The sequence below is a fragment of the Anomaloglossus baeobatrachus genome, chromosome 4, assembly GCF_048569485.1.
Source record: "Anomaloglossus baeobatrachus isolate aAnoBae1 chromosome 4, aAnoBae1.hap1, whole genome shotgun sequence".
Classification (NCBI taxonomy): domain Eukaryota; kingdom Metazoa; phylum Chordata; class Amphibia; order Anura; family Aromobatidae; genus Anomaloglossus; species Anomaloglossus baeobatrachus.
Genome location: NC_134356.1, coordinates 509,750,973 through 509,778,423, shown reverse-complemented (window position 1 = coordinate 509,778,423; position 27,451 = coordinate 509,750,973). Strand labels below are relative to the sequence as shown.

General features: G+C 42.7%; 1 protein-coding gene across 1 annotated transcript in view; it reads right to left on the bottom strand.

The window, feature by feature from the left end:
* SH3GL3 (SH3 domain containing GRB2 like 3, endophilin A3) overlaps positions 1–27,451 on the bottom strand; it is a 124,120-nt gene that overhangs the window by 36,342 nt on the left and 60,327 nt on the right. Inside the window, exons 2-5 of the mRNA XM_075342771.1 lie at positions 10,385–10,453; positions 8,723–8,795; positions 7,225–7,368; positions 2,436–2,569 (exon numbers count right to left, since the gene is read on the bottom strand). Of these exons, the coding sequence (XP_075198886.1) occupies positions 2,436–2,569; positions 7,225–7,368; positions 8,723–8,795; positions 10,385–10,453 (420 nt within the window). The remainder of the gene's footprint in view (positions 1–2,435; positions 2,570–7,224; positions 7,369–8,722; positions 8,796–10,384; positions 10,454–27,451) is intronic.

Below are 27,451 nucleotides of genomic sequence, written 5' to 3'. Positions count from 1 at the left end.
CGCCGTTTACCAATCAGATTAATTGATTTTATATTTTGATAGATCGGGCATTTCTGAACACGGCGATACCAAATATGTGTATATTTATTTATTTTTTAACCCTTTAATTTTCAATGGGGTGAAAGGGGGGGGTTTGAACTTTTAGGATTTTTTTTTTTAAAACTTTTTTTTTACTTTTTTTTTTTTAATTTTACTAGTCCCCCTAGGGGGCTATAGCGATCAGCAATCCGATTGCTCTTATCTATCTGCTGATCACAGCTATACAGCTGTAAACAGCAGATACAGTCACTTCCTGTTTCCCTCTGCTCCGGGCCGAGGGAAAATGAAAGTGAAACATCATAGCTGCAGGCGTCATCACATGACCCTGTGCTACGATGGAAACCACCGAAAGTCACGTGTTCACTCACGTGACTTCCGGTGGGGGCGGCGGTAAGTAAAAATCATGGCCGTGCGCATATAGATCTCGCTGCCAGACTTTGGCAGCGAGATTTAAGGGGTTAAATGTTGCGAGTGGAAGCGATTCCACTCGCAACATGCAGGCACACATGTCAGCTGTTGAAAACAGCTGATATGTGTGCCGACCGCCGCCGCCTGCCCGCGGCAGGGGGCGGGGCTTAACCTGACACGCTCCATGACGGATAGATCCGTCCAAGGTCGTGAAGGGGTTAAAGATTAGTGATGACCAAATACTAAATATCCGGGTTCGGATTATTTGTACCGAATGCCTAGAACTATTCCAGTTCCTGTCACAAATAACGAACCTTATGCAAGTCAATGGGCAACCCGAGCATTTTTCTGGGAAATTTTCAGTAAAAATTCTCGGGTTCCCCATTGACTTGCATTAGGTTTGTTATTTGTGACGAATATTGGAATAGTTCTAGGCATTCGGTACGAAAAATCGGAACCCGAATATTAAGTATTTGCTCGTCACTATTAAAGATGTGTCTTTCAACAGCTGCATTAAGTTTCCTTGGATGCCGATTGCATGTGCAATCCTCAATGTTGCCAATTTCTTGGTGGTTCTTCAGAACAGCTTGACCAGCACATTTTGAAACCCCAGCCTGCTCTGAAATGTTTGCTGTGCTCGGACTTGCCATGGTGTACGACCTTGGACATGAAACAAGCTCACCTTTGTAGAGGAGTTTGGCCGTTTGCCACCCAGTTGTAAGCCTCCTACACCTAATTGTGTTTCAACCTACATATTAATAATGATGATCATTATCTGCTCTCTGGTATCATTGGTGACTCAACCACCTGACTTTGAACCAGTGTACCTAGAAGAATTAATGCTATTTTGAAAGTAAAGTGTGGCCAACCAAATAGGGATACGCTTTAGATTTTTCTTTTGTCCATTCACTTTGTATTTTGGTAATTAATAAAAAAAAAATAATAACACTTCCATTTTTTTTTAAAGCACTTACTTTGAAGCATTTTTTCCACACCGGCCAAAAATGTTTTACACAACACAGTATATCAATTAATCAGAAGGTGTCGTAATGGTTGGACATCCACCAATCTTAAGGGGGCTTTACACGGTAGCGATATCACTAGCAATTTCTAGCGATAGCGACCGTGTAAGTACCCGCCCCCGTCGCGCATGCGATTGTTTGTGATCGCTGCCGTAGCGAACATTATCGCTACGGCAGCGTCACATGCACTTACCTGGTCGGCGTCGTCGCTGTGACTGCCGAACAATCCCTCCTTCAAGGGGGAGGGACGTTCGGCATCACTGCGACGTCACCGCAACGTCACTAAGCGGCCGGCCAATCAAACCGGAGGGGCGGAGATGAGCAGGACGTAACATCCCGCCTACCTCCTTCCTTCCTCATTGGGGCCGGCGGCAGGTAAGGAGACGTTCCTCGCTCATGCGGTGTCACACATAGCGATGTGTGCTGCCGCATGAGCGATGAACCACAACGCTAAACAACCCTTACAGATTTTTGATTTTGGGACGACCTCTCCATGGTGAACGATTTTCACCATTTTTGAGGTCGCCTAAGGTCGCTGGCAAGTATTACACGCTGCGATATCGTTAATGACGCCGGATGTGCGTCACTAACAACTTGACCCCGGCGACCAAACATTAACGATATCGTAGCGTGTAAAGCCCCCTTTAGGTTGGAATCACAGATGTTGGTTTTCGCTAGCTTTTAAGACACTGTAGTAAACACAAAGGAGAAACCCAAGTCTTCTCCCCTTTATACTTTACTTTCAACTTAAATTCACTAGTGTATTTGGCTAAAAAACAAATGAATATGTTGTTTTAGCCAAAAGTTTGTTGTCTAGCCAATGGATGGGTGATACAGGTTTGTAGCTGAAATAATGGCTCACATATTTGGGTGGTTTTCCCTTTTAATGTTATATTGTATACATGGTTTTCAATACTGATTCCCCATAGGATACATAATCACATCTGGTAAATGATGAACACTTACCACAATTTCTTTCAAGTCTTTGTCTTGTAAGGACTGCAGAGGATCGATGAAGTTCTGTTTGACACTGATATCAAGAGAGTCCTTCACTTCTGACATTTGTTTCATGCTTTCTCCGACATCCAGCAAAGCGCTGCCTGGTAGAAGCGGAGAGTTTATTGACCAACTGCTGACAAGCATCGTAAGATCAAGAGTAATGTCCTTAGCACGTACAGCATGTGGGTACTTACCTAGCGAAGAATTAAAACTGTGAGCCACCAAGTAAATAAATACTAATGCGACTGTATATATTCCCTGTATTAGATCAAGGAGAAAGAAAAGTATACCATATAGGGTCAGTATACCTTTCTCTCTCCTTGATCTAATTAAGTGGGTTTTTTTGTATACCGGGAGATCCTGATGGGTGTATACATTCCCTGTACTACACTGCAACATATGTTGGTGCTATGTATATGATACATAAATTGGGCACAGCTTTCGCTAAAAAATGATTAAATATTCTCATCTGCTGGACGCATGCACAAAGCTACCTCCTTTTTTGCAAATAATATTTCTTCACATCCAAGATCCATTAAAGAAACCAAAATTCAGCTGTATGTTAAGTATTTAAAAAATATCCATTAAAACAATATAATGTTGGATCCATCCTCATACGCCTTATTTAATCTCTTCACTGCCAGAAGTTCACACTTCTTCCATACCTAGATAAGATCAGAAATGGAAAAAATAGATATCCGCATTCCCTTTATTTTCTGATATTTAACCTCTGTCACTTTACACCGACGGCATGAATGCGCTAACTAAAAATAGAATTTCAGTCGAGTTCGTATATGCTCTGATGTACAGATCACAAATGATCAATGCTAAAGAGAATTCAAATCTCCAGAATCAAGAAGTCAATAAATATTTAAATCTTTGAGTAGATAAATGGCCCCCAATGAGACACATAAGGAACTGCAATAACTGAAAAAAGCAACTACTGTATATGCGACAGAGGACAAAACCCTTATTGCTCGGTAAAGGGTTCTATACTATTAATGAATACTGATGTGATCAATGGAAAATTGTATATAGGAAAGATAACACTTGTAGACAATGTATTCCCGTCTTCTACAAAAGGGGTCTCAAACTCTGCTGGGTATATGGGTCGCACATAGAAAAAAATTGAACTTGGGGGTGCCACATTCTTTGCAGGACAAAGTGACAATTTTAATAATACAATTTTTTTTCTATACACCTTTAGATCACTTTTTTAGAACATGTTTTGCTTCTTTATTATCATTTTTTTTTTTTTAAATGGCATTCACCATATGGTTTATGGTACGGTTTTATAGCTTGGGTTGTTACGGATGTGGTGATTAACAAACACTTTATTTGTTTATTTTAGTTTATATATAAAACAGTATTTTTTAACAATTTATCCCCTTCTTGAAGTAATATTGTCTTACAATTAGCACCCTATATAGTAATTTTGGCCAACATCTTGTAGTAATGTGCAACATCCTGCTCCCCATCTTGTAGTAATGTGCCCATCCTGGTCCCTATCTTGTAGTTATGTCCCTATCTTGTAGTTATGTCCCCATCCTGGAGTAATGTACCCATCCTGGTCCCTATCTTGTAGTTATGTACCCCATCCTGGTCCCCATCCTGTAGTAATGTCCCCCATCCTGGTCCCCATTTTGCAGTAATGTAACCATCCTGGTCTCTATTTTGTAGTTATGTCCCCCATCCTGGTCCCCATCCTGTAGTAATGTACCCATCCTGGTCCCTATCTTATAGTTATGTCGCCCATCCTGGTCCCCATCCTGTAGTAATGTCCCCCATCCTGGTCCCCATTTTGTAGTAATGTACCCATCCTGGTCTCTATTTTGTAGTTATGTCGCCCATCCTGGTCCCCATCTTGTAGTAATGTACTCATCCTGGTCCCCATCTTGCAGTTATGTCCCCCATCCTGTGGTAATGTACCCATCCTGGTCCCCATCTTGTAGTTATGTCCCCCATCCTGGTCCCCATCTTGTAGTAATGTGCCCATGTTAGTCCTCATCTTGCAGTAATGTGATCCAGCCTTGTCCCCATCTTGTTGTAATGTGTCCCATGCTGGTCCCCTTCTTGTAGTAATGTGCATATTTTTATCCAATTCTTGTAATAGGGGGCCGTGTGTTTGAGAAGTAAAACTTTTCATTTTCACGTCTTTAACTTCTCTAATATCCTAAGCTTTAATATGATACCTTACACTTTAGCTTTTGATTTTTGCCCCAGTCAAGACATACAGTGGTATGAAGAAGTTTGCGCACCCCTGCTAAAAATTACTTTCATTGTCAACAGTTAAGCAAATTGAGGATGAAATGATCACTAAAAGGCATAAAGTTAAAGATGACACATTTCCTTTGTATTTTAGGCAAAAAAAAATATTTTCATTTTTTACATTTTTAAATTACTTAAAAAGGAAACATGGCCGATGCAGAAGTTTGGGCACCCTGCATGGTTAGTACCTAGTAGCACCCCCTTTTGTCAAGTATCACAGCTTATAAACGCTTTTTGCAGCCAGCCAAGAGTCTTTCAATTCTTGTTTGAGGGACGTTCATTCATTTTCCCTTGGAAAAGTCTTTCAGTTCGGTGAGATTCCTGGGTTGGCTTGTATCTTTGATCAGGGGACTGTGAGGGCCATTGTAAAACCTTCAGCATGCACCTTTTGAGGTAGTCTATTGTGGCTTTTGACTTGTATTTAGGATCATTATCCATTTTCGACTTCAGCTTTTTTAAAGCAAAAGTTCTGTGAGAGCTGCTCGTTGGGTTGCTAGAGAGGCAAATCAGAACCCCTGCTTGACTGCAAAAGACCTTCTGTAAGATTTAGCTGACTGTGGAGTTGTGGTACATTGTTCTACTGTTCAGAGACACCTGCACAAATTTGGCCTTCATGGAAGAGTCATCAAAAGAGAACCTCTCCTGCGTCCTCGCCAAAAAATTCAGCATCAGAAGTATGCAAAAGAACTTATAAACAAGCCACACATGTCTGCTGATCAGATATGTATAACTTGCTAACCTGTGTTTGTTCTTGAAAACAGTTGGAAAAAGAAATGATTGCGTACAGTTTTACGGCTGCCACTGAACTAAAAAAACAAACAAACAGACAAACCAGTAATCTCCTTAAGTGCTCCTAGTGGGGGCAAATAAAGCTTCACACACATTTCTCTTTTATGTTAGCAATGTTTGCATGAAACATCAGGGCCAGTTAATGGAAAAAATGGAGAAAAGGGTTATAGTTGGATGTCCAAATCATGAGAGGGAATTTCTGCCTTGAAGAATCATTACTTGTTATAAGAGTTCATTGACAACTAATTTATCACACAGTGTCCTCTTACCGGACCCAGCAATCAGCTGTAATCTGTATAGGCACCTATCAGTAAAGGCCCATATAGGCAATAGATGAAGGTCGGCCATACATGCTGATTTGTCAGCTCACCCACTTGCAGTGCAGCAAGGATAGGCAGGTAAAGCAGGAGTCCAGCGTGAGTATCTAATATATAAAGCTGAATGTGTGTATGTATGTGTGTGTGTGTATGTATGTATGTGTGTGTGTGTGTGTGTATATGTGTCTGTGTATGTCCAGGATTGGCATCTGCACCGTTGCAGCTACAGCCACAAAATTTTGCACACACACTTCTGGACCCCGAGAGCGTCATAGGCTATGTTTTGAGGGGAAATTTTAACCCCGCGCTTTACAGTTATTCACCAAAAAAAACTGCCTCCATTAAAGCGAATGGAGCTGGGAGCCACAGTGCAGCCAGAACTTCAGAAGAATGCGCAGCCACACCCTTAAATGGAATGTTGGCATGTCACAATGCAGCCAGGGAAAGAGACAGACACAGACTGGGAAAGAGGCAGACACAGACAGGGTAAGAAACAGACATAGACAGGGTAAGAGACAGACACAAAGAGACAGACACAGACAAAGACAGACTGACAGGGAAAGAGACAGACAGGGAAAGAGAGGGAAAGAGAGAGACAGGTTAAGAGACAGACACAGACAGGTAAAGAGACAAAGAGACAGATACAGACAAAGAGACAGAGACAGACACAGGGAAACAGGCAGACAGGGAAAGAGAGGGAAAGAGACAGACAGGGTAAGAGACAGACAAAGACAGGTAAAGAGACAGACAAAGAGACAGACACAGGGAAAGAGACAGAGGGAAAGAGACAGAGAGGGAAAGAGACAGACAGGGAAAGAGAGGGAAAGAGACAGACAGGGAAAGTGACAGAGATAGATAGACAGACAGGGAAAGAGATAGATAGACAGGGAAAGAGATTGAGACAGACGGAGAAAGAGACAGAGACAGTCAGAGACAGACAGGGAAAGAGAAAGACTGACAAAGAGATAGCGAGAGAGACAGAGAGATATATACAGAGGGGGAGACAGACATTATAATTACATTTATATTTATTTGTTTTGTGGTTTTTGTGTGCAGAATACATTTTTGTTAATACATTCTATTTTGTTAACAACAGTTATTAACCCGGGCGAAGCCGGGTAGTACAGCTAGTCTCCTTATAAAAAGATTCCTTTCTTCCAAAGTACACATCAGCAGGTAAAAACCATAGAAAGTCACAGCTTCATGATAATGTTAAAATGACCACCTATGGTTTCTACCTGCCGTTGTGTACTTGGGAATAAAGGAATCTTTTCACGAGAAGACTCTCACGCTGGACTTCTTTTTGAAAATAAGTTTTCTAAACAGATAATCCTATTTAAACAAATCCACTAACCAAGCAAGACCACAATGTGCCCACTTACCAAATTCTGACTCTTCTCCCAGTTCTCGCCCATACCGAAGCATAGACTCTCCTAGTAATCCTTCTGTCTGAGGGTAACCTGTAGTTTTTACTTGTCCTCTGATTTTTGACATAGTGTTGATCATTCCTAGTCTGGCTCGATAAGCTGAAATTAGAAGATTAATTATTACTATAATGTCTAGACTGGTAATCTCAGGCATAACACACAATGTCAATATATATAAAAAAAACAAAAACAACTGAGCTATTTGGAGTGCTTTGTCCCCTTTATTAAGGTTGATATCCAGTGGCATAATGATCACAGAGAGTGTGACCACGACTGGGCCCGTGTAGGAATGGGGCCTGCCTATGACAACCCCATTTTCAGCCGAATGTGCATCCGAGGATTCACATTCAGCTGAAGTGTATTGCGGCTCAGAGAGACACCGGCTTCCTGAGCCGCATTAGCTATAGTGACCATCAGCAGATGACGTCAGTGTGCCCATCACAGGTGTCGCATGATGTCACTGTGCTGGCTATGGAGGAGGAAGAGGGTGTAAGTGCGGATAGGTAAGATAAAAAGTTTATTTTTTTGTGTTTGAGGAGATCGCAAGAATGGGGCCATTATTGCAGGAAGGGCCCAACACGTGGGCCAGTATTAATAGAAGGGGCCAAAATAGGAGAAATTATTACAAGATGGGCCCAGGATGGGGGACATTATTGCACAAGGGGCTCAAAATGGGGGGCATTATTAAAGAATAAAGGCAAAAATTGTGGACATTATTACAGGAATGAAACAGAATGGGGGATATTATTGTAGGAAGGGCCCAGCATGGAGGCCAGTATTAATAGAAGGGCCAAGATAGGAGACATTATTACACAACAGGCCCAGGATGGTGTACATTATTAAAGAATAAGTGTGACGATGTGGAATATTATTACACATAGGGGCTCCGGATGGGGGACATTATTGCACAAAGGGCACAAAATGGGAGGGCATTATTGAAGAATGAGGGCAAGAATTGAGGACATTATTACATATAGGGGCTCCGGATGGGGGACATTATTACACAAAGTGCCCAGGATGGAAGACATTATTGCACAAAGCGCTCAAAATGGGGGACATTATTAGACAATGAGGGTGAGAATGGTGGACATTATCACAGGAATGGAAAAAATGGGGGACATTATTAAATAAAGAAGCCAGGATAGGGATCGTTATTACAGCACAATAGTATATTTTACTGTATATGGCTAGAGGGACCCATAAATCTGACCAACATGAAAGGGAGACCCCTGTCCAAAGTCTGAACCTGGCCCATAACACTCTAGCCACGTCACTGTCTATCCATTGTTTTCTCTTACTTATTTTTTTTTATATTTTTCATTATATTCAGTTATTAAAAGAGGCAGTGGAATAATATGTTACATAGACGAGTCTAAAATGATAACTGACTTCATTGTATATTTTGTGAAGGAATAAAAGCTAATTTTTCATGGTGCAGGGGATTAAATATTACCTGGATTTGGCTGTAAATATTCGGTGGTTTTGGTGAGCAGTTCGGCAACCACCTTGTTGGTGATGTCAATTTTCTAAAATACAAATGCAACAACAATATAATGTACTTTTGCTATTCACGTTTGCAAATACTTATTAATAACTTTGTTAGGTTGGTTGCACACATGAAGCTACTTATGCAGATTTTAAGCCAAAGCCAGGTATTAAAGGGAACCCGTGACCAGCTTTTTCCCTTATGAGCTGTGGCCACCACCAGTGAGCTCTTATATACAACATACTTGAATACTGTATATGAGAGCCCTGACCGCTCTGTAGAACATAAAAAAAACCACCTTTATTATAGTCAACTGTGGAGCAGTCTGGGCCCATGGGCACCACTGCTCTCAGTCCAGTGTCTCCTCCATTACTGTCCTCTTTCTCAGCCCCGTATGGATGACGCGTTCCACATCATTTACACAAAGTCTACCCTTGTGCTCCTGCGCATGCACACTTTGATCTGTCCTGCTGAAGGCAAAGTAAAGTACTGTAATATTTTGATCTGCCCTCAGCAGGGTAGATCAAAGTGTGCATGCGCAGAAGCACAATGGAGATCTATGTGTGGATGACGTAGGACATGTCATCCACACCGGGCTGAGAAGGAGAACAGCAATCGCACAAGATGGAGGAGGCACTGGACCGGAGAGCAGCGATGCCCATCGAACTGGAGCGCCCCCTAGGTGAGTATAATAAACGTGTTTTTTACGTTGTACACAATGGCCTGGGCTCTTATATACAGTACTCTGGAATACTATATATAAGAGCCTACAGGTGGTGGCCACAGCTCATAAGGGACAAACCTGTTGATTGATTCCCTTTAATAAAAAGAAAGGAAAAATATTCTGTTTTTGAGCCTTCATCATAAATGGCATGTGTGAATCCAGACTAGATATTTGATATGACTAAAGACATCATGTGTCACAGAAACATACACTGACTTGTACCTGCATCAAGTTGAGAACGCTCCCTATATGAGGTGAAGTTTACATTTTTGATTATAAAATCATTTGTTAAACATTTTCTCCTGCATGCTCTATCACATGCCGAGTAAAAGGAATGGTCTAGAAACAGAAAAAAATAGAAAAATAAAATAAAGAAAAATTGTCATTATGAAAAAATTCCTAAATATCTTTAATTAGCAAGTCACAAAAGCAATGTGAATATGACAGGTTCCTGTGAGCATGTGCAGTTGCTGTGCCCTGGAGGTTCCTACTGCACATGCTCAGTTTCATTCTACAACAGGTTTATGCCAAAGTAACAGGATCGCAGCCGTTTTTTAATGTACAGTGATTACCTCTCTAGAAAAAAATAATTGATAATTACACCTTTGTGACTGTTAATTCCCAGAAAACCCCTTTAAAGGAAATATTCCTTCAGGTAACAGTGCAATGTCATACAGAGGCACCTGACAGCGCACAAGGAGTCCCTACAGTTAGTAATGCATACAAGTATGCTTCTCCTTACTAAGACCTAAAATGAATGACTTCCTTACAAGATGGATACAGTTTGATGTTTGCAATATTTACTGCCCTTATTTAATAAAAAATATAAAAATAAGAAAGTTCATGCAACATATGAAACAAGTTCATTTTCTTTTGACAAAGGCAAGTAAAGATGTGATTCTTACCCGTTCCATTTCTTGAAAATCATGGTCGAGTTTTGTTCCTTCTGCTCCACTAATTTTCTCACTTAAAAGCTGAAAGTAGAAATAAAAATCACACAATTATTGCACAGAAGAGGCAGACATTAAACACAGTTCCATGAAATCTGCTTCTTATATTCTGAAGTGCGGAATGCTACAGTTTTACACATTTCCAAGGAAATAATATGTTTGCCACATAGACAATCATACACAAATATCATGTGTACATACTGCATTGCTGCTTCTATAGCTTAGAGGCGGGCCTCAAAAATATGGAGGTCAAAATAGTTGGTGAGGCAGTCTTAAAGGAAATCTCTCATGAGGAAAATTGCTATTAACCTGCAGATATGTGGTTAATCTGCAGGTTAATAGCATTTTGTACCTGTTCAGCACCTGCATATTGATCCCTGCTGCTGGGAGGAAATGAACTTTATTCCTCTCGGCAGTGTTCGGTCATGGAGGTGGCGCCAGTGTGAATTCAGTCACTGCTCTGTATATGGACAATGCCCCCTGCACTGACTGACAGTCGCTCTGCATTAGAATCTGCTGTCGGTCAGTGCAGGAGGCAAGGCTACAGCCACCACTCTCCATACATAGAGCAGTGACTGAAGCGGCGCCGCCCCTGTGACTGAAACCGAAACGCTGCCAGGAAGATAAAAGTTTATTTTATCCCGGCAGTGGGGTTCCATATGCAGGCGCCGGGCAGATTTAGAATGCTACTAACCAAAAGATTAACCCCATATCTGAAGGTTAATAGCAGTTTTCCATGTGACACGTACCCTTTATCAGAACTGATCATATATTGATTGCTCCTGCTGCATAGACTCTTATCTAGGTGCAATATATTGTTTAAAGGGAATATGTCAGAAGATTTTGGCTTTGTATTCTGACAGCAGAATGATGTAGGCACAAAGACCCTGATTCCAGCAATGTATTACTTAGTTTATTGGGTGCAGCAGTTGATAGATTCAGTTTTCTGCTGCCATTCTAGAAGATCTCGGAATGCTGAGCCCAATATAATCTCTCCCACACCACTGATTGGCAACTTTCTGTGTACATTGTATACAGACACAAAGCCGCTAATCAATGATGGGGTGGGGTTGAACTAGGAGGCACATAACACCTTGTCCTCTAGTGATAACCTCTGGCTGATAAAACACTTATTTTATTGAAACAGCAAAACAAAGCCTAGTAAGTGAATCATGGCTAGAATCAGGGTCTCTGTCCTTACATCAGGCTGCTCTCAGATTATAGCAAAAACTTACTGACAGATTCCCTTTAACAACAACATTGATTTCATGTCTTTATCACATGCTTACATTGGGTTCAGTTTAATTAAGGAATAGATTTCAACCTCTGGAGTGGCTGAGGTATCACCATATACTGGAGGAGAAGCCCAAGTATAGAAAATAAAATCTATAGATTAGCTTGATACTACCATACTTCATATCATGAGCAGCAGGACAAAATATCGAGGCTCCTGCACATACATTATATTTTTTCTGAAGTGTGTGCTCTAAGAAGACTTTTTCGTTCACAAACACTAGTGCTCCTGTCTGTGGGCTGCGTCTGATTGCAGCTCTGAAGCCGACCGCTTTATTCTAATCTCAAGCAACCCCTATAATTATTGCATCTTACTTGAGCACCCTATAATCAGGAATCTGACATCTCCGCACCTGTTGGCCAAATTCATGCCAGGGTTTAAGACACAAAAAAATGTAAAGAGGCTGTTCCACAGACAAAGTATAGTTTCATCAATAGATCTTGGAATAAAAATAAGTTCTACAATTGAATGTGTTATGTAAAATGTTCCTGTGTGGAGATAACTGTATTAATGAGATGGCAGCTGATTCTTTCCCGTGCTATAATGTCTGTATACTCTTTTGCTTCCTCCCGGCCCAGGAGATGTGGTATGATCAGCCCAAGTCTCTGTACGGTCAGACACGGCCATTACACAGTACACAGCAGGGGTGCATACAATGTTTATCTGAAAATAAGACAGAATCTTATATTATTTTTGCTCTGGCTAGGGCTTATTATTAGGGGATGTCTTATAATCATATGCCATTCTGGAACATCAACATAACTCTCATAACCCTGTGCGTAACACATGTGTGTGTCTATCTATACTAGAGGATAGCTAGCTAGCTAGATAGATAGATAGATAGATAGATAGATAGATAGATAGACAGACAGACAGACAGATAACTACAGATAGCTAGATAGATAGATAGATAGATAGATAGATAGATAGATAGATAGATAGATAACTACAGATAGATAGATAGATAGATAGATAGATAGATAGATAGATAGATAGATAGAGGGATAGATAGATAGATAGATAGATAGATAGATAGATAGAGGGATAGATAGATAGAGATAGATAGATAGATAGATAGATAGATAGATGGATAGATAGATAGATAGAGATAGATAGATAGATAGATAGATAGATAGATGGATAGATAGAGGGATAGATAGATGGATAGATAGAGGGATAGATAGATGGATAGATAGATAGATAGAGGGATAGATAGATAGATAGATAGATAGATAGATAGAGGGATAGATAGATAGATAGATAGATAGATAGAGGGATAGATAGATAGATAGATAGATAGAGGGATAGATAGATAGATAACTACAGATAGATAGATAGATAGATAGATAACTACCGTATTATCTATCTATCCATCTATACACAAACACTGCACATATATGCCAGTCTGTAAAATACGTTTTATTACTTTCATATGTCCTATGTAAATGGCATAGGTCTCTAGCCCCATGGGCATCTCATCACCCTGTGGGCGTCTACATACTTTCCATGATATCATGCCCCTGTGGGTGTGATACCATGGATTTACATCAGCAACGTGACTGTAGCTACTTCAGAATCTCGTGTGCGCGCTTACCATTCTCGCCGCCTCGTCCTGGTGTTTGTGTGACAGCTTCTGACGCACACTGCGCATGCTCAGAAGACACCTGCGGTTCCAGTCATGCACAGTGCGCATCAGAAGCTGAGAAGCAAGAGCCAGGATGAGAAGGTGGCAGGAATGGTAAGCATGCGAGATTCTGAAGATGCAGACGTGACGTCGCTCATGTAAATCCATGGTATCACGCCTACAGGGGCATAATATCATGGAAAGCATGTAGACACCCACAGGGCGATGTGACACCCATGAGGCTAGAGACCTAGGCTATTTACATAGGACATATGAAAGTAATAAAACATATTTTATTACTTTTATATAACAACACAGGGATGGGTAGGAAGGAGTTACTAGCTCACACAGGCTCCTGCTTGTAGGTCAGAACACTGTTTTGACCTGACAGGTTCCCTTTAAGCTGTCTTATAATCAGGGTATAAACGCTGGTGCCCCTAGGAGAGTGGCGGCCCTGAGAAATTTCCCAGCTTGCTCTCCATTCTTCTTAATGCAAGTCTGTCTCCTGTTCAGTGCTTTTAGACTGTTGCAATTAAGAGACCTTTGGTCACTTGACTGTGAAGTCATCAAAGGTCCATAAATCTTTCACATCGGAATACAAATGTTGGCGTCCCTAAGAAAGCGGGGGCCTGAGAAATTGTGCAGTACGACTCCCCCAATGCAGGCCCTTACTGTAACTAGGGCTTATTTTTGGAGTTGGACTTATGGTATATTTCAAGCATACTCCAAAAATCCTGTAAAATCATGCTAGGGCTTATATTCAGGGTAGGTCTAATTTTCGGGGAAAAGGTATATAAGATTATCTCAGAACATTAACATTTATTTTAACACATCCAATTGTGAAAATTATTCCAAGATCTATTGATTAAAACGTTTGCCCCATGAACAAAGTACATTTTAAACTGTAACCGTTGTTTTAATTTTTATTTCATAACTCACTAGTTCACATGAAAACAAGCAGCTGTGTAATATATCTCATCAGACAAATCTGCTTCTTTCTCTGCCAGAATTGATCAGTCATTATCAAAATCCTCAATTCTGGGGTAATATCTGTATTCAGTGAAGACTTTCCCATTACTGAGATAGGAGATGGCGGCTGTTACTGATGGGATTCTATGTAGATAGAAGAGGGGGAAGGGGCGGAGCTCTGCCTCTAGTTCCTCCCTCTGCCTCTAGCTCCTCCCTCTGTCTCTAGCTCCTCCAATTGCCACCAGCTCCTCCCATCACAGATTCACATCAGTAACAACTCCTTCACTGAATACAGAATTTACCCCAGAATTGAGAATTTTGATAATGACTGATCAATTCTGGCAGAGAAAGAAGCAGATTCGTGTGATAAGATATATTACAGAGTTGCTTACGTTCATGTGTACTATTGATTTATGAAATAAAAATTAAAACGACGGTTACATTTTAAGTTTTGTCTTCTCTGCCATAGTGTTTGCGTCTTTCCAGTTTGACTAAGACATGGATAGAATTCTACCATAGGGAATAACAGGAAAAAGATGAGGACTAATTGGTATGTTGGATTCTTTTAGCCATTTCTTCAGTTACCAATCCCTTCTCACAAGGTGTCCTCCAGCTGCACTCCCCTTCCCCCACAGACATTGTACATTTCACTAAATAGTAGGTTTGGTGAACAAATGTTACCTATGGAGGTTATGTAACAGACATTGAACAGGTTTCTTAAGAGTAAGAGGATAAGTGTAAGGAGAAAACTGTTACTAAGCAATTCACTGTGTGTACACAAGAGATGAAGACATGCACACATGTAATAAGAGACAAGTAAGTTCACCTCCAAATTGAAGATAAATAAGCGAAGGAAAACCAAGAGAAGCTATTCTAAAGCGGGCTTTACACGCAGCGATATCGGTACCGATATCACTAGCGTGGGTACCCGCCCCCATCTGTTGTGCAACACGGGCAAATCGCTGCCCGTGCCGCACTACATCGCCCAGAGCCGTCACACTACTTACCTACCCGGCGACGTCGCTGTAACCGGCGAACCACCTCCTTTCTAAGGGGGCGGTTCGTTCAGCGTCACAGCTGCGTCACTGAACCGCCGCCCAATAGAAGCGGAAGGGCGGAGATGAGCGGGACGTAACATCCCGCCCACCTCCTTCCTTCCGCATAGCGGCTGGAAGGCAGGTAAGGAGAGCTTCCTCGTTCCTGCAGTGTCACACAGAGCGATGTGTGCTGCCGCAGGAACGAGGAACAACTTCGTTACTGCTGCAGTAACGATATTTGAGAATGGACCCCCATGTCACCGATGAGTGATTTTGCACATTTTTGCGACGATGCAAAATCGCTCATAGGTGTCACACGCAACGGCATCGCTAATGCGGCCGGATGTGCGTCACAAAATCCGTGACCCCAACGACTTCGCATTAGCGATGTCGTAGCGTGTAAAGCCCCCTTTAGAAGTGATGATTCATAGAACATCAACAATACAAATGTAGGAATGCCAGTAATGGAGGATCCTTTTACAAACACATTTTTTAAAGGGGTTGTCTACTACCGGACAATCCCTGTTAATAGCACCAGGATGTAGCACAAATTTAAAAAAATCTATACTAGCGTCTCATACTGGTTCCACTTCTCCACTCTCAGCTCTGTGTACCCCAGGTGGTCTCCTGACACAAACAATGTCAAGTGACCGCTACAGCCAATCAGGGGCCACTGATCGGCTGCAGCCTTCTCAATTCATTCTGAGCGGAAGAAACACTGTTGTTCTACTTGAATTTAATTGTGAAGATTGCAATCAAACAATGGTAGTTTAATTTTGCAGAACATCCTCACAGCTGGGGCACAGGACTGAGAGTAAAGGAGCAGTGCTGGTCCTTAAGGTAAATATTATGTTATGCAGACCCCTGGAGTAGTTCATTAATTATTGCATTTGTTTTAGGTAAAGTGTTGCCTTTGACAAAATTAAAAATGAGAAACAATAGGGTGCATTTACAAGGCAGATTTCAGGCCGTCAAATCAATGATCGACTATAGACTATTTGATCGTTGCTCATCAATGAACTATTTTCACAGACGAATGAACAATGATGTGGACACAATGACAGCAATTACAATATCACATTATCAGCTGTTTGTTAATAGTGATAATATTTATGCAGGGACAAATAATACAATCACTGGACAATGAAGAGTTTTGCTAACAGACTGTATATATCATAGATTGTCTGCTATATATACACAATCTACGCTATATACAATCTATGTAATACACACGTGGTCAAAATTGTTGGTACCCCTCGTTTAATGAAAGAAAAACCCACAATGGTCACAGAAATAACTTGAATCTGACAAAAGTAATAAGAAAATCTATGAAAATGAACAAATGAAAGTCAGACATTGCTTTTCAACCACGCTTCCACAGAATTTTAAAAAAAATAAATAAAACTTATGAAACAGGCCTGGATAGAAATGATGGTACCTCTGAAAATAATGTGACAAAAGCGACATGTTATATCAAGTTGTGTCCACTAATTAGCATCACAGGTGTCTACAATCTTGTAATCAGTCAGTGGGATTGTATATAGGACTACAGATGCTCACTGTGTTGTTTGGTGACGTGGTGTGTACCACACTCAACATGAACCAGAGGAAGCGAAGGAAAGAGTTGTTTCAGGAGATTAGAAAGAAAATTTATAGACAAGCATGTTAAAGATAAAGTTATAAGATCATCTCCAAGCAGCTTGATGTTCCTGTGACTACAGTTGCACATATTATTCAGAAATTTAAGATCCATGGGACTGTAGCCAACCTCCCTGGACATGGCCATAAAAGGATAATTGATGACAAATCAAAGAGACGGATAATACGAATGGTAACAAAAGAGCCCAAAAAAACTTCTAAAGAGATTAAAGGTGAACTTCAAGCTCAAGGAACATCAGTGTCAGATCGCACCATCCATCGTTGTTTGAGCCAAAGTGCACTTTATGGGAGACGACCATGCAAGACACCATTGTTGAAAAAAAAAAAATCATAAAAAAGCCAGACTGGAATTTGCCAAACTACATATTGACAAGCCACAAAGCTTCTGGGAGAATGTCCTATGGACACATGAGACAAAAATGTAATTTTTTGGCAAGGCACATCAGCTCTATGTTCACAGACAGAAAAATGAAGCATATCAAGAAAAAAACACTGTCCCTTATGTGAAACATGGAGGAGGCTCTGTTCTGTTCTGGGGCTGCTTTGCTGCATCTGGCACAGGGTGTCTTGAATCTGTGCAGGGTACAATGAAATCTCAAGACTATCAAGGGATTCTAGAGAGAAATGTGTCAGAAAGTTTGGTCTCAGTCGCAGGTCATGGGTCTTGCAACAGGATAACGACCCAAAACACACAGCTAAAAACACCAAATAATAGCTAAGAGGAAAACATTGGACTATTCTGAAGTGGCCTTCTATGAGCCCTGACCTAAATCCTATTGTGCATCTTTGGAAAGAGCTGAAACATGCCGTCTGGAAAAGGCAACCTTCAAACATGAGACAACTGAAGCAGTTTGCTCTTGAGGAGTGGCCAAAATACTTGTCGAGAGGTGCAGAAGTTTCATTGACATTTACAGGAATCGGTTGATTGCAGTGATTGCCTCAAAAGGTTGTGCAACAAAATATTAAGTTAAGGAGGGTGCCATCATCTCTGTCCAGGCCTATTTCATGATTTTAATTTTTAAACATTTTTTCTGGAAGTATGGATGAAAAACAATGTCTGACTTTCATTTGTTTATTTCCTTATTTTTTTTTATTTATTATTACATTTGTCAGATTCAAGTTATTTCTGTGACTATTGTGGGTTTTTCTTTCATTAAACGAGGAGTACCAATATTTTAGACGACGTGTATACAGACTATATAAAACAGTCTATAATATATACACAATCTATGCTGTGAAAATTATGTTAAATACAGTCTGCTCCATACATAGTCTATGATATATACTCATACTATTTACATTCTACAATTTGTACACAAAGTATATACTATATACACACACACACACACACACACACACAAAGAGTATAGTGACCTCCCCAGTCTGTCTCTGCCTCTTCAGTTCCTCCAGGCTCCTGAAATTAAAGGACCTCTGGTCATGTGACCAAGATGCAAAAGAGGTCTTTCACAGGGTCCTTCTCCCATATCACACAATCAACAGAGCGAGAGATGGCTGTACAATCCAAAGAGCATTTATTCCAAGCAAATCAAAACGGTCCATAACATAATCCACAAAACAGAGGGTAAAATTGTCCAGTAGTGGCATAAATGTCCCCGTCTCTCTGAGAAGTCCGAGCTTCTCCCAGAGGATCAATCCTTCTCTCCTGAAGTTCTCAAACAGACTGACCCTTCCCCCCAGGTAAGCAGATAAGTTAGGTGGATCCCACGCCCGATCCCCCGACTTAGGAACAAAAGCCTGGCAGGCTAGGGATTAAACCTGCAAAGAGGACAATGTACACACAAGGAACACAGAATGGACAGTGAACCACGTCCAAACATTAACCTACACAAAATGGTACACAATCCACAATATTCCACCATCACAACCTTTCCCTCCTTCTAAATGAGTATGCCATGAGGTCTACACAGATCTCTGGCCATCTCACTTAAGTCCATGCTGCTCAGCTGTGGATAGTCTATGGTTCTTCTTGCTGGGACAGTCCATCAGCATTCTGGTGTTGGCTTCCACGTTTGTATTGGATGGAGAAGCTGTAGATAGTTCCTTATACAGCGGTAGGGTTGGAAGGACAAGCTTCCCTTTGTGTCCTCCTTCACTCAAACCATGTTTCCTGCACCCACAAATCGACATTGTAGATCTCCCACATCATTTCCTAGGAGAATATCTGCAGGCAGGCCACTCATCACCCCAATCACACATTGCTTGATCGCAAAGCCAAAGTCCAGATCTACAGTTGCCTTTGGGATATTCCTCCTTTGTCCTCCAGCCAGTTCAATAACAATCCCTGGACCATGATCTATCGCCTCTCGCCGAACCACTAAGGGATCAGCTATTGTGAGAAATGCCCAGGAGTCACAAAATCCAATGACTCTCTGTCCATCCAGCACAACCTCCTGTAAGTGCTTCCTTTGATGGTAGTTCGGCTGTAGAGAATGAACAGGTCGATTTAGTGCAAAGTCATTCCTCAATCGACCAGCAGGGCAAGTTTTTTGCAAATGCCCAGGTTGCCCACATTGATAAAATCTCCTCTGCGTCGTGCTCCTTCCAATGTGCATTCTGGAGAAGGCAGTAGGAGAACCTGGTGACAAAGGCCAGAGGCCATACACTCCAACAGGGGCATCTATGGTGCAGGGATCAGCGGTACACTCCTTTAGAGGTGGTGGTAACTCTTCCTCAGGCAGGATGGAATGCACAAAATGCACCGGACGAGACAGAGGTGCGTGGGGGTCCCTCCGAATCCTTGCGGGACATCTGGATTGCAGGTGCCCAGGTTGTCCACATCCATAACATCTCCTCTCTGTGATTTTCCCAGGGCGTGGTCGGAACTGTTGGGGCCCAGGATAGGGAGCCGTGGTTGTCATCGGCCTGCTGCTGGGTGAAGGGGCAGATATAACCGGAGAGGGCATGGGTGCAGGAGCAGGCTGTGGCTTATTGTCCAGAAGCCTCCTCCATTGCGGTCGGATAGTAAGGGCCTCATCAGCCAGGGCAGCAGCTCTATCCAAGGTGCACGGTGTGCGCTCTCTGACCCATTCCCATACTTCTGAAGGACACTTGTAAAGAAATTGTTCAATTAGAAATATCTGTATAATGTCTTCCACAGTGAAGGCTTCTTCCACTTCCAGCCATCTCCGACATGCCTGGGACATCTTATGGGCATACATCCTAAACGTTCCCCCCGTGGTGCATGGGAGGTCTCAGAACTGTGCCCTGTGTGAGTCTGGGGTGATGGCATGGCAATCCAGGATAGTCCGCTTTACAATGTTGTAATCCCGGTTCTGTTGTGAGTCAAACGCACGCAGCCAGAGTGGGGAACCTCCATCATGACACAGTGCTGCTCAAAGTCCTTGAAGAACCCTTCCACATCTCCGGAAGCCTCATCAAATGGCTTGAAACCTACCCGGGTGATCCATACAGGCTCCTGGATCGATGGGTTGGGATCGCTCCAACTCACATTATTCTGTCAGACTCCATTGCTTCTTGTCTCCTCTGTGCTCGGCGAGGAGCCTGCTCCTTAGATACCTAGATTGCTGAGATACACCGGGGCCAAGAGCTGCCATCTCTTCTTCGAACAACACTACCCACTGGCTTTTTGAGTCAGGGATCCCCGTCTCCAGTGTTTGTCCGTTAGACATCTGGGAGGAGGTGGACTGGCTCGCACCCACCAGTAGATCAATTAAGGCTTCTTTACTCAGTCCCTGGTAGCTCAGGCCCAGATCTTTGGCTCTCTCCTTTAGACTGGAAGCAGTCCAGTTTCTGTACTCACTCTGTTGGTGGATCTCCATTAGGCTGCGCTCTGTTGATCCCACCGCTGCCACCAGTTGTCACGGGGTCCTTCTCCCATGTCACACAATCAACAGAGAGAGAGATGGCTGTACAATCCAAAGAGCATTTATTCCAAGCAAATCAAAACGGTCCATAACATAATCCACAAAACAGAGGGTAAAATTAGTCCAGTAACACAAATATAGTCCGGTAAGCGATAAATGTCCAGTTTCTCTCTCAGAAGCCGCAGCTTCTCCCATAGGATCAATCCTTCTCTCCTCAAGTTCTCAAACAGACTGACCCTTCCCCCAGGTAAGCAGATAAGTTAGGTGGATCTCACACCCCCTCCCCCGACTTAGGAACAAAAGCCTGGCAGGGGAGGGATTAAACCTGCAAAGAGGACAATGTACACACAAAGAACACAGAATGGACAGTGAACAACGCCCAAACATTAACCCACACAAAATGGTACACAATCCACAATATTCCATCACCACAAGGTCCTTCTAACCTCATAAACAGATTTATCAGCCTATAACCTACAATTATGCAAAGACTCACAGGAGAGCTCCTTGTACATGGGGGCCCTGGGCAATTGCACAGTTTGTCTGGATGTTCACCCATCCCCTACCCAATGTCAACCAAGCATAAAATGTTTCAATAATATGATTTTGGCTTCTTCAACAATAGTATCTTTTTTGAAGGCATCGTTCACATGAGAATATTAATGGGATAAGGAAATCATACATTGCACTAGGACCAATATTAGTCAATGAGGCAGAGCAGGGCTGTGATTTTTTTTTCTCAAGCCAATTTGGCCTGAGAAAACGATTGCAGCATGCTGCGAGTGTCTGCACAAATCGGATTACGCGCACCCATACAAGTCTATGCGCACGTGTGAAACATCGGACTGTACTGATGACCTCCGAGTGCAGTGTGATATACGCCGACATAGATAAGAAATTAATCTGTCGTTCTCCTCGCCTGTACTCCGATTCTCGCATGCTAGGGAATTGGAAGACAGTAGGATAACACTTGGATCGTGCTCGCAGCAGAGTCTGAGCCAAGTGTTATTAGCGTATTGAATCCTTATTATGGCAATTGGCCAAAAACCACGTGCCCAGTGCACAGTGAATTGAGTTGATGGAGGGAATAGAGGAGGCCACTCTGGAGTCATCTGATTCCCCACCAGGGCAACGCCTGTAGGTTAAATTTATTGAAAAGCTTTAACATACAAGTTAATACACTCCAACATTATTGGCTACTTTTCAATCGTTGCTTAGTGATTGGTTCATTAAGCTTAAATGAGTGTGTTGATTGGTTCTTTGGAGAATGAAGTAAATCTTAAGCAAGGTAAAATAAATGAATGGCAAGGTGACGCATATAGCAGGGTGTTTGACCTTTATGGTCCTTATCTTATCTCGGCATATTCTGCTCTTGTGACCGTGCGTGCCTCCGCGGTCACAACGAGAGCAAAGGATGCAAGAGAGCATGCGTTTCCCTTGCAAAGCGCATACAACAGTCTGATGCAAGAAGACAGTCTTCACAAAGATGGTGCCAGAGATAGCACTATGTGCAGGTGCCGACTCCATCTACTATGCAGGTGCTGAAACTAACATCTACAGTGGGGAAAAAAGTATTTAATCAGCCACCAATTGTGCAAGTTCGGCATGTAATTGAATCATAGGTAGACCACAACTATGAGAGACAAAATGAGAAAACAAATCCAGAAAATCACCTTTTGTGATTTGGCAAAGTAGAACTGTTTGGTACAAACACAACTCGCCGTGTTTGGAGGAAATAGAATGCTGAGTTGCATCCAAAGAACACCATACCTACTGTGAAGCATGGGGGTGGCAACATCATGCTTTGGGGCTGTATCTCTGCAAAGGGACCAGGATGACTGATTCATGTACATGAAAGAATGAATGGGGCCATGTATTAGGAGAATTTGAGTGCAAACCTCCTTCCATCAGCAAGGGCATTGAAGATGAAACGTGGCTGGGTCTTTTACTTTTAGCATGATAATGATCCAAAGTACACCTCCAGGGCAATGAAGGAGTGGCTTCGTAAGAAGCATATGAAGATCCTGGAGTGGCCTAGCCAGTTTCCAGATCTCAACCTCATAGAAAACCTTTGGAGGGAGTTGAAAGTCCATGTTGCCCAGCGACTGACCCAAAACATCACTGCTCTAGAGGAGATCTGCATGGAGGAATGGGCCAACATACCACCAACAGTGTGTGCCAACTTACAGAAAACGTTTGACCTCTGTCTTTGCCAACAAATGATATATAACAAAATATTGAGATGAACTTTTGTTATTGACTAAATACTTATTTTCCACCATAATTTGCAAAAAAAATCTTGCCGAATCAGACGCGGTGATTTTCTGGATTTGTTTTCTCATTTTGAACCTATGATGTCAATTACAGGCCTCTCTCACCTTTTTAAGTGGGAGAACTTGAACAATTGGTGGCTGACTAAATACTTTTTTCCCCACTGTATGTTGGCGACAGGGGGAAGAAGACCAGGCAGGCAGACAGGGGCGGAAATAGATAGCAAAACCCCACCCACATATTCCCTTCCTGTTGCACCTGTCAATCAAATAGCAGGGCATTGCTGGAACTTTACTTGCACATATTTCTAAAATAAAACATCTAATCTCTGAACAAAAGGTATACTTACATTCAGCATCCTAGCACCAGTATAGCACTGGCTTTACTTTATATATGAAAATCGTGCTGGTTAGTTCCCTTTAACAATTCTATTCTCTCCCATCAGATGCTACCTGCTAATGTGACCCTTAGATTTAATGTTTCAAGGAGATTGGATGAAACTGATAAAGCAAAGACTTCTTTTGTCTTTGCAGAGCACATTTGCCGCTGTGTGAGTCAGTGTGCGCCAGGCAGAGCCACGTCATACAAAGTTTTACTGCTGACACCACTGAAGAACAAAAGGTCTCATCATCTCCAAACTCTAGCCCCAGTACTACAATAGACACTGTGTTCACATGTACAGAATCCACAATAAGCCATATTTAAGAATGTCAGAAGAAAACAAATCATTTATACAAGAAGTATAGGAACCAGAAATCTGATGAAAAAAAAATGTCTCAAAGAAGAAAACCAGTTCAGTTCTTAATTAATAAAAAACAGACACAAGGGGATAAAATCCTGTCCTGGTCTAGCGAAAAGCAGCTCTTAGTCATAAGATGAAAAAAACAACATTAGTCAACGACAACAGATCTTTTTTAGGTTATATTCACACATTGTGTGTTTGCAGTGTCTTTTTTTCTGCAGCAAAACGAGCTCTCCTGGCAGTAAAAAAAAGCTGCTTCCAAAAAGTAGGTTTTGCTTCATTTTTATTTTTGTTGCCTATTTTGGCTGCTTTTTTGGTGTCATTTGTCTATAGTACATGTTTAAATAAAGTTAGTTTCAATCATCAAAAAAGCAGCAAACATTCTCCAGCATCCAAGTCCATAAAATAAAAACTTCTGTTTTTATTAGATATGCATTAAAATTGCAGGTTCAACATCATAAAACCATGAATATGCGTTTCGGACATCTTGGGTCCTTAATCCTAATCCATACCATGGCATGGTTTTATGATATTCAACCTGCAATTTTAATGCATATCTAATAAAAACAGAAGTTTTTACTTTATGAACTTGGATGCTGGAGAATTTTTCCTTATCCCCATCTTTGTATATATGTTTATAGTCACCTTTCCTAACTCCACACAGCATCGCTCGTCTTCCTGTCTGTGCCAACAGCAGCACCGCTGACCTGTGTGGAGCCGTGCACACAGCGATGACGTCATCGCTGTGCACATCACTCTCCACACACATCAGCGGGCAGGCAGACAGGAGGAGGACATCGCGATGCTGCAGGGAATGGTGACCGATGAGTGTACCGTATTTATTCACTGCCCCCCGCGCTGATGATGATTCGCGAGGGACAGTGAATATAGCCACACATGTTCACTCGAGGCTGTAGTTGCCAGGAATGATTACGTGGGCCGGCTGTTTAGTATGCGCGCACCCCCCGCCCATCATCCCGCCCACCTCTCAGCATCGCCTTCAGGGCTGACAGATGATGGGCATCAGGATACAGTGCATATGAAATGAGGCTCATGAGCGGGCCACGTGGTCATGGTAGGCGCTGCTACAGCCTGCTTCTGCCTCTGATGACCCGCTGCACCACCACCGCACCCCCCTTCCCCACAGCCATCGGACTATAAGACGCACCCCCCACTTTCCTCCAAAATTTTTTTGGGAAAAAAGTGCGTCTTATAGTCTGAAAAATACGGTATTTGATACACTGCCGATTTTGCAAGTTTTCCCACCTACAAAGACTGGAGAGCTCTGTAATTTTGATGGTAGGTACACTTCAACTGTGACAGACAGAGTAAAAAGAAAATCACATTGTATTATTTGTAAACAATTAATTTGCATTTTATTGCATGAAATAAGTATTTGATCACCTACCAACCAACAATAATTCTGGCTCACAGATCTGTTATTTCTTCTTTAAGAAGCCCTTCTACTCTGCACTCATTACCTGTATTAATTGCACCTGTTTGAACTCGTTACCTGTATAATAAACACCTGTCCACACACTCAATCACACTCCAACCTCTCCACCATGGTCAAGACCAAAGAGGACACCAGGGAATAAATTGTAGACCTGCACAAGGCTGGGATGGGCTACAAGACAATAGGCAAGCAGTTTGGTGAGAAGAGGACCTGGTCAATGACCTGAAGGGAGCTGGAACCACAGTCTCAAAGATTACCGTATTTTTCGGACTATAAAACGCACTTTTCCCCCCCAAAATGTTGGGGGAAAGTGGGGGGTGCATCTTATAATCTGAATGTAGGGCATGGCTGCGGGGAATGAGGGTGCTGCGGTGGCGTGGGTCATCGGGGGCACAAGCAGGCTGCAGCAGCGCCTGCCGTGACCACGTGGGCCCGCTCTTCTCATATGCACGTCCATCATCCCGCTCATCATCTCTCAGTGCTGAAGCCGGCGCTGACAGGTGGGCGGGGTGATGGGCGGGGGTGCATTTATAGTAAACAGCCGGCCCACATGATCACCCCTGGCAACTACAGCCTGGAGTGATCATGTGCGGCTGTATTCACTGCCCCCTGGGTATTATCAGCGCAGGGGGGCAGAGAATAAGTACGGCATACTCACCAGCCACAATCCCTGCATCATCGCTCGTCCTCCTGTCTGTGCCGGCCGCGGCTGTGTGTGGAGACTAGCGGTGCGCACAGCGATGACGTCATCGCTGTGCGCACCGCTAGTCTTCACACACAATTGCGGCCGGCACAGACAGGAGGACGAGCGATGCTGCAGGGATTGTTGCCGGCTCCACACAGGTCAGCGGCGCTGCTGCTGGCACAGACAGGAAGACGAACGATGCTGCGTTGCGCGAGGAAAGGTGATGAACGTTTATTTTTTTGTGTGCCACAGGATGCGGCTATACACCAGGATGGGGTATATCGCAGGATGGGGTATATGCCAGGATAGGATATATAGCAGGATGCAGCCATACACCAGGATGGGGTATATAGCATGATGCGGCCATATGCCAGGATGGGGTATATAGCGGGATGCGGCCATATACCAGGATGGGGGTATATAGCGGGATGCGGCCATATGCCAGGATGGGGTATATAGCAGGATGCGGCCATATACCAGGATGGGGGTATATAGCAAGATGGGGGTATATAGCAGGATGGGGTATATAGCAGGATGCGGCCATATGCCAGGATGGGTATATAGCAGGATGGGAGCACATACCAGGATGTCAGTATATAGCAGGATGGGGGCTATACCAGGATGAGGGACATATATATACAAGGCAGGAGGATCATTACCAGGATACCTTAGTAGAGAATTTGGGGACATTACCTCCATAACAGTGTCAGCAGCAGATCCTCACCCCAGAACAGTGTCATGACCACATTTTATTATTATTTTTATTTTCCTATTTTTATTCTCTAAAACCAGGGTGCGTCTTATGGTCTGGTGCGTCTTATAGTCCGAAAAATACGGTACTGTTAGTAACACACTATGCTGTCATGGATTAAAATCCTGCAGAGCACATGAGGTCTCCCTGCTCATGCCAGCACATGTCCAGGCCCATTTGAATGATCCAGAGGAGGCATGGGAGCTCATGTGGTCAGATGAGACCAAAAGAGAACTTTTTTGTATCAACTCCACTCCCCGTGTTTGGAGGAAGAAGAAGGATAAGTAAAAGAACTCCTTCCCAACAGTAAAGCACGGAGGTGGAAACATCATACTTTAGGGTTGCTTTTCTGCAAAGGGGACAGCACCACTGCACCTTAGAAAGGAGGATGGATGGGGTCATATATCGCAAGATTTTGGCCAACAACTTCCTTCCCTCAGTAAGAGCATTGAAGATGGGTTGTGGCTGCGACTTACAGCATGAAAATGACACGAAACACACAGCCAGGGCAACTAAGGAGTGGCTCTATAAGAAGCATTTCAAGGTCCTGGAGTGGCCTAGCCAGTCTCCAGACCTGAACCCAATAGAAAATCTTTGGAGGGAGCTGAAACTCAATGCTGCCCAGCGACAGCCCCGAAACCTGAAAGATCTGGAGAAGATTTGTATGGAGGAGTGGGCCAAATGCCTTG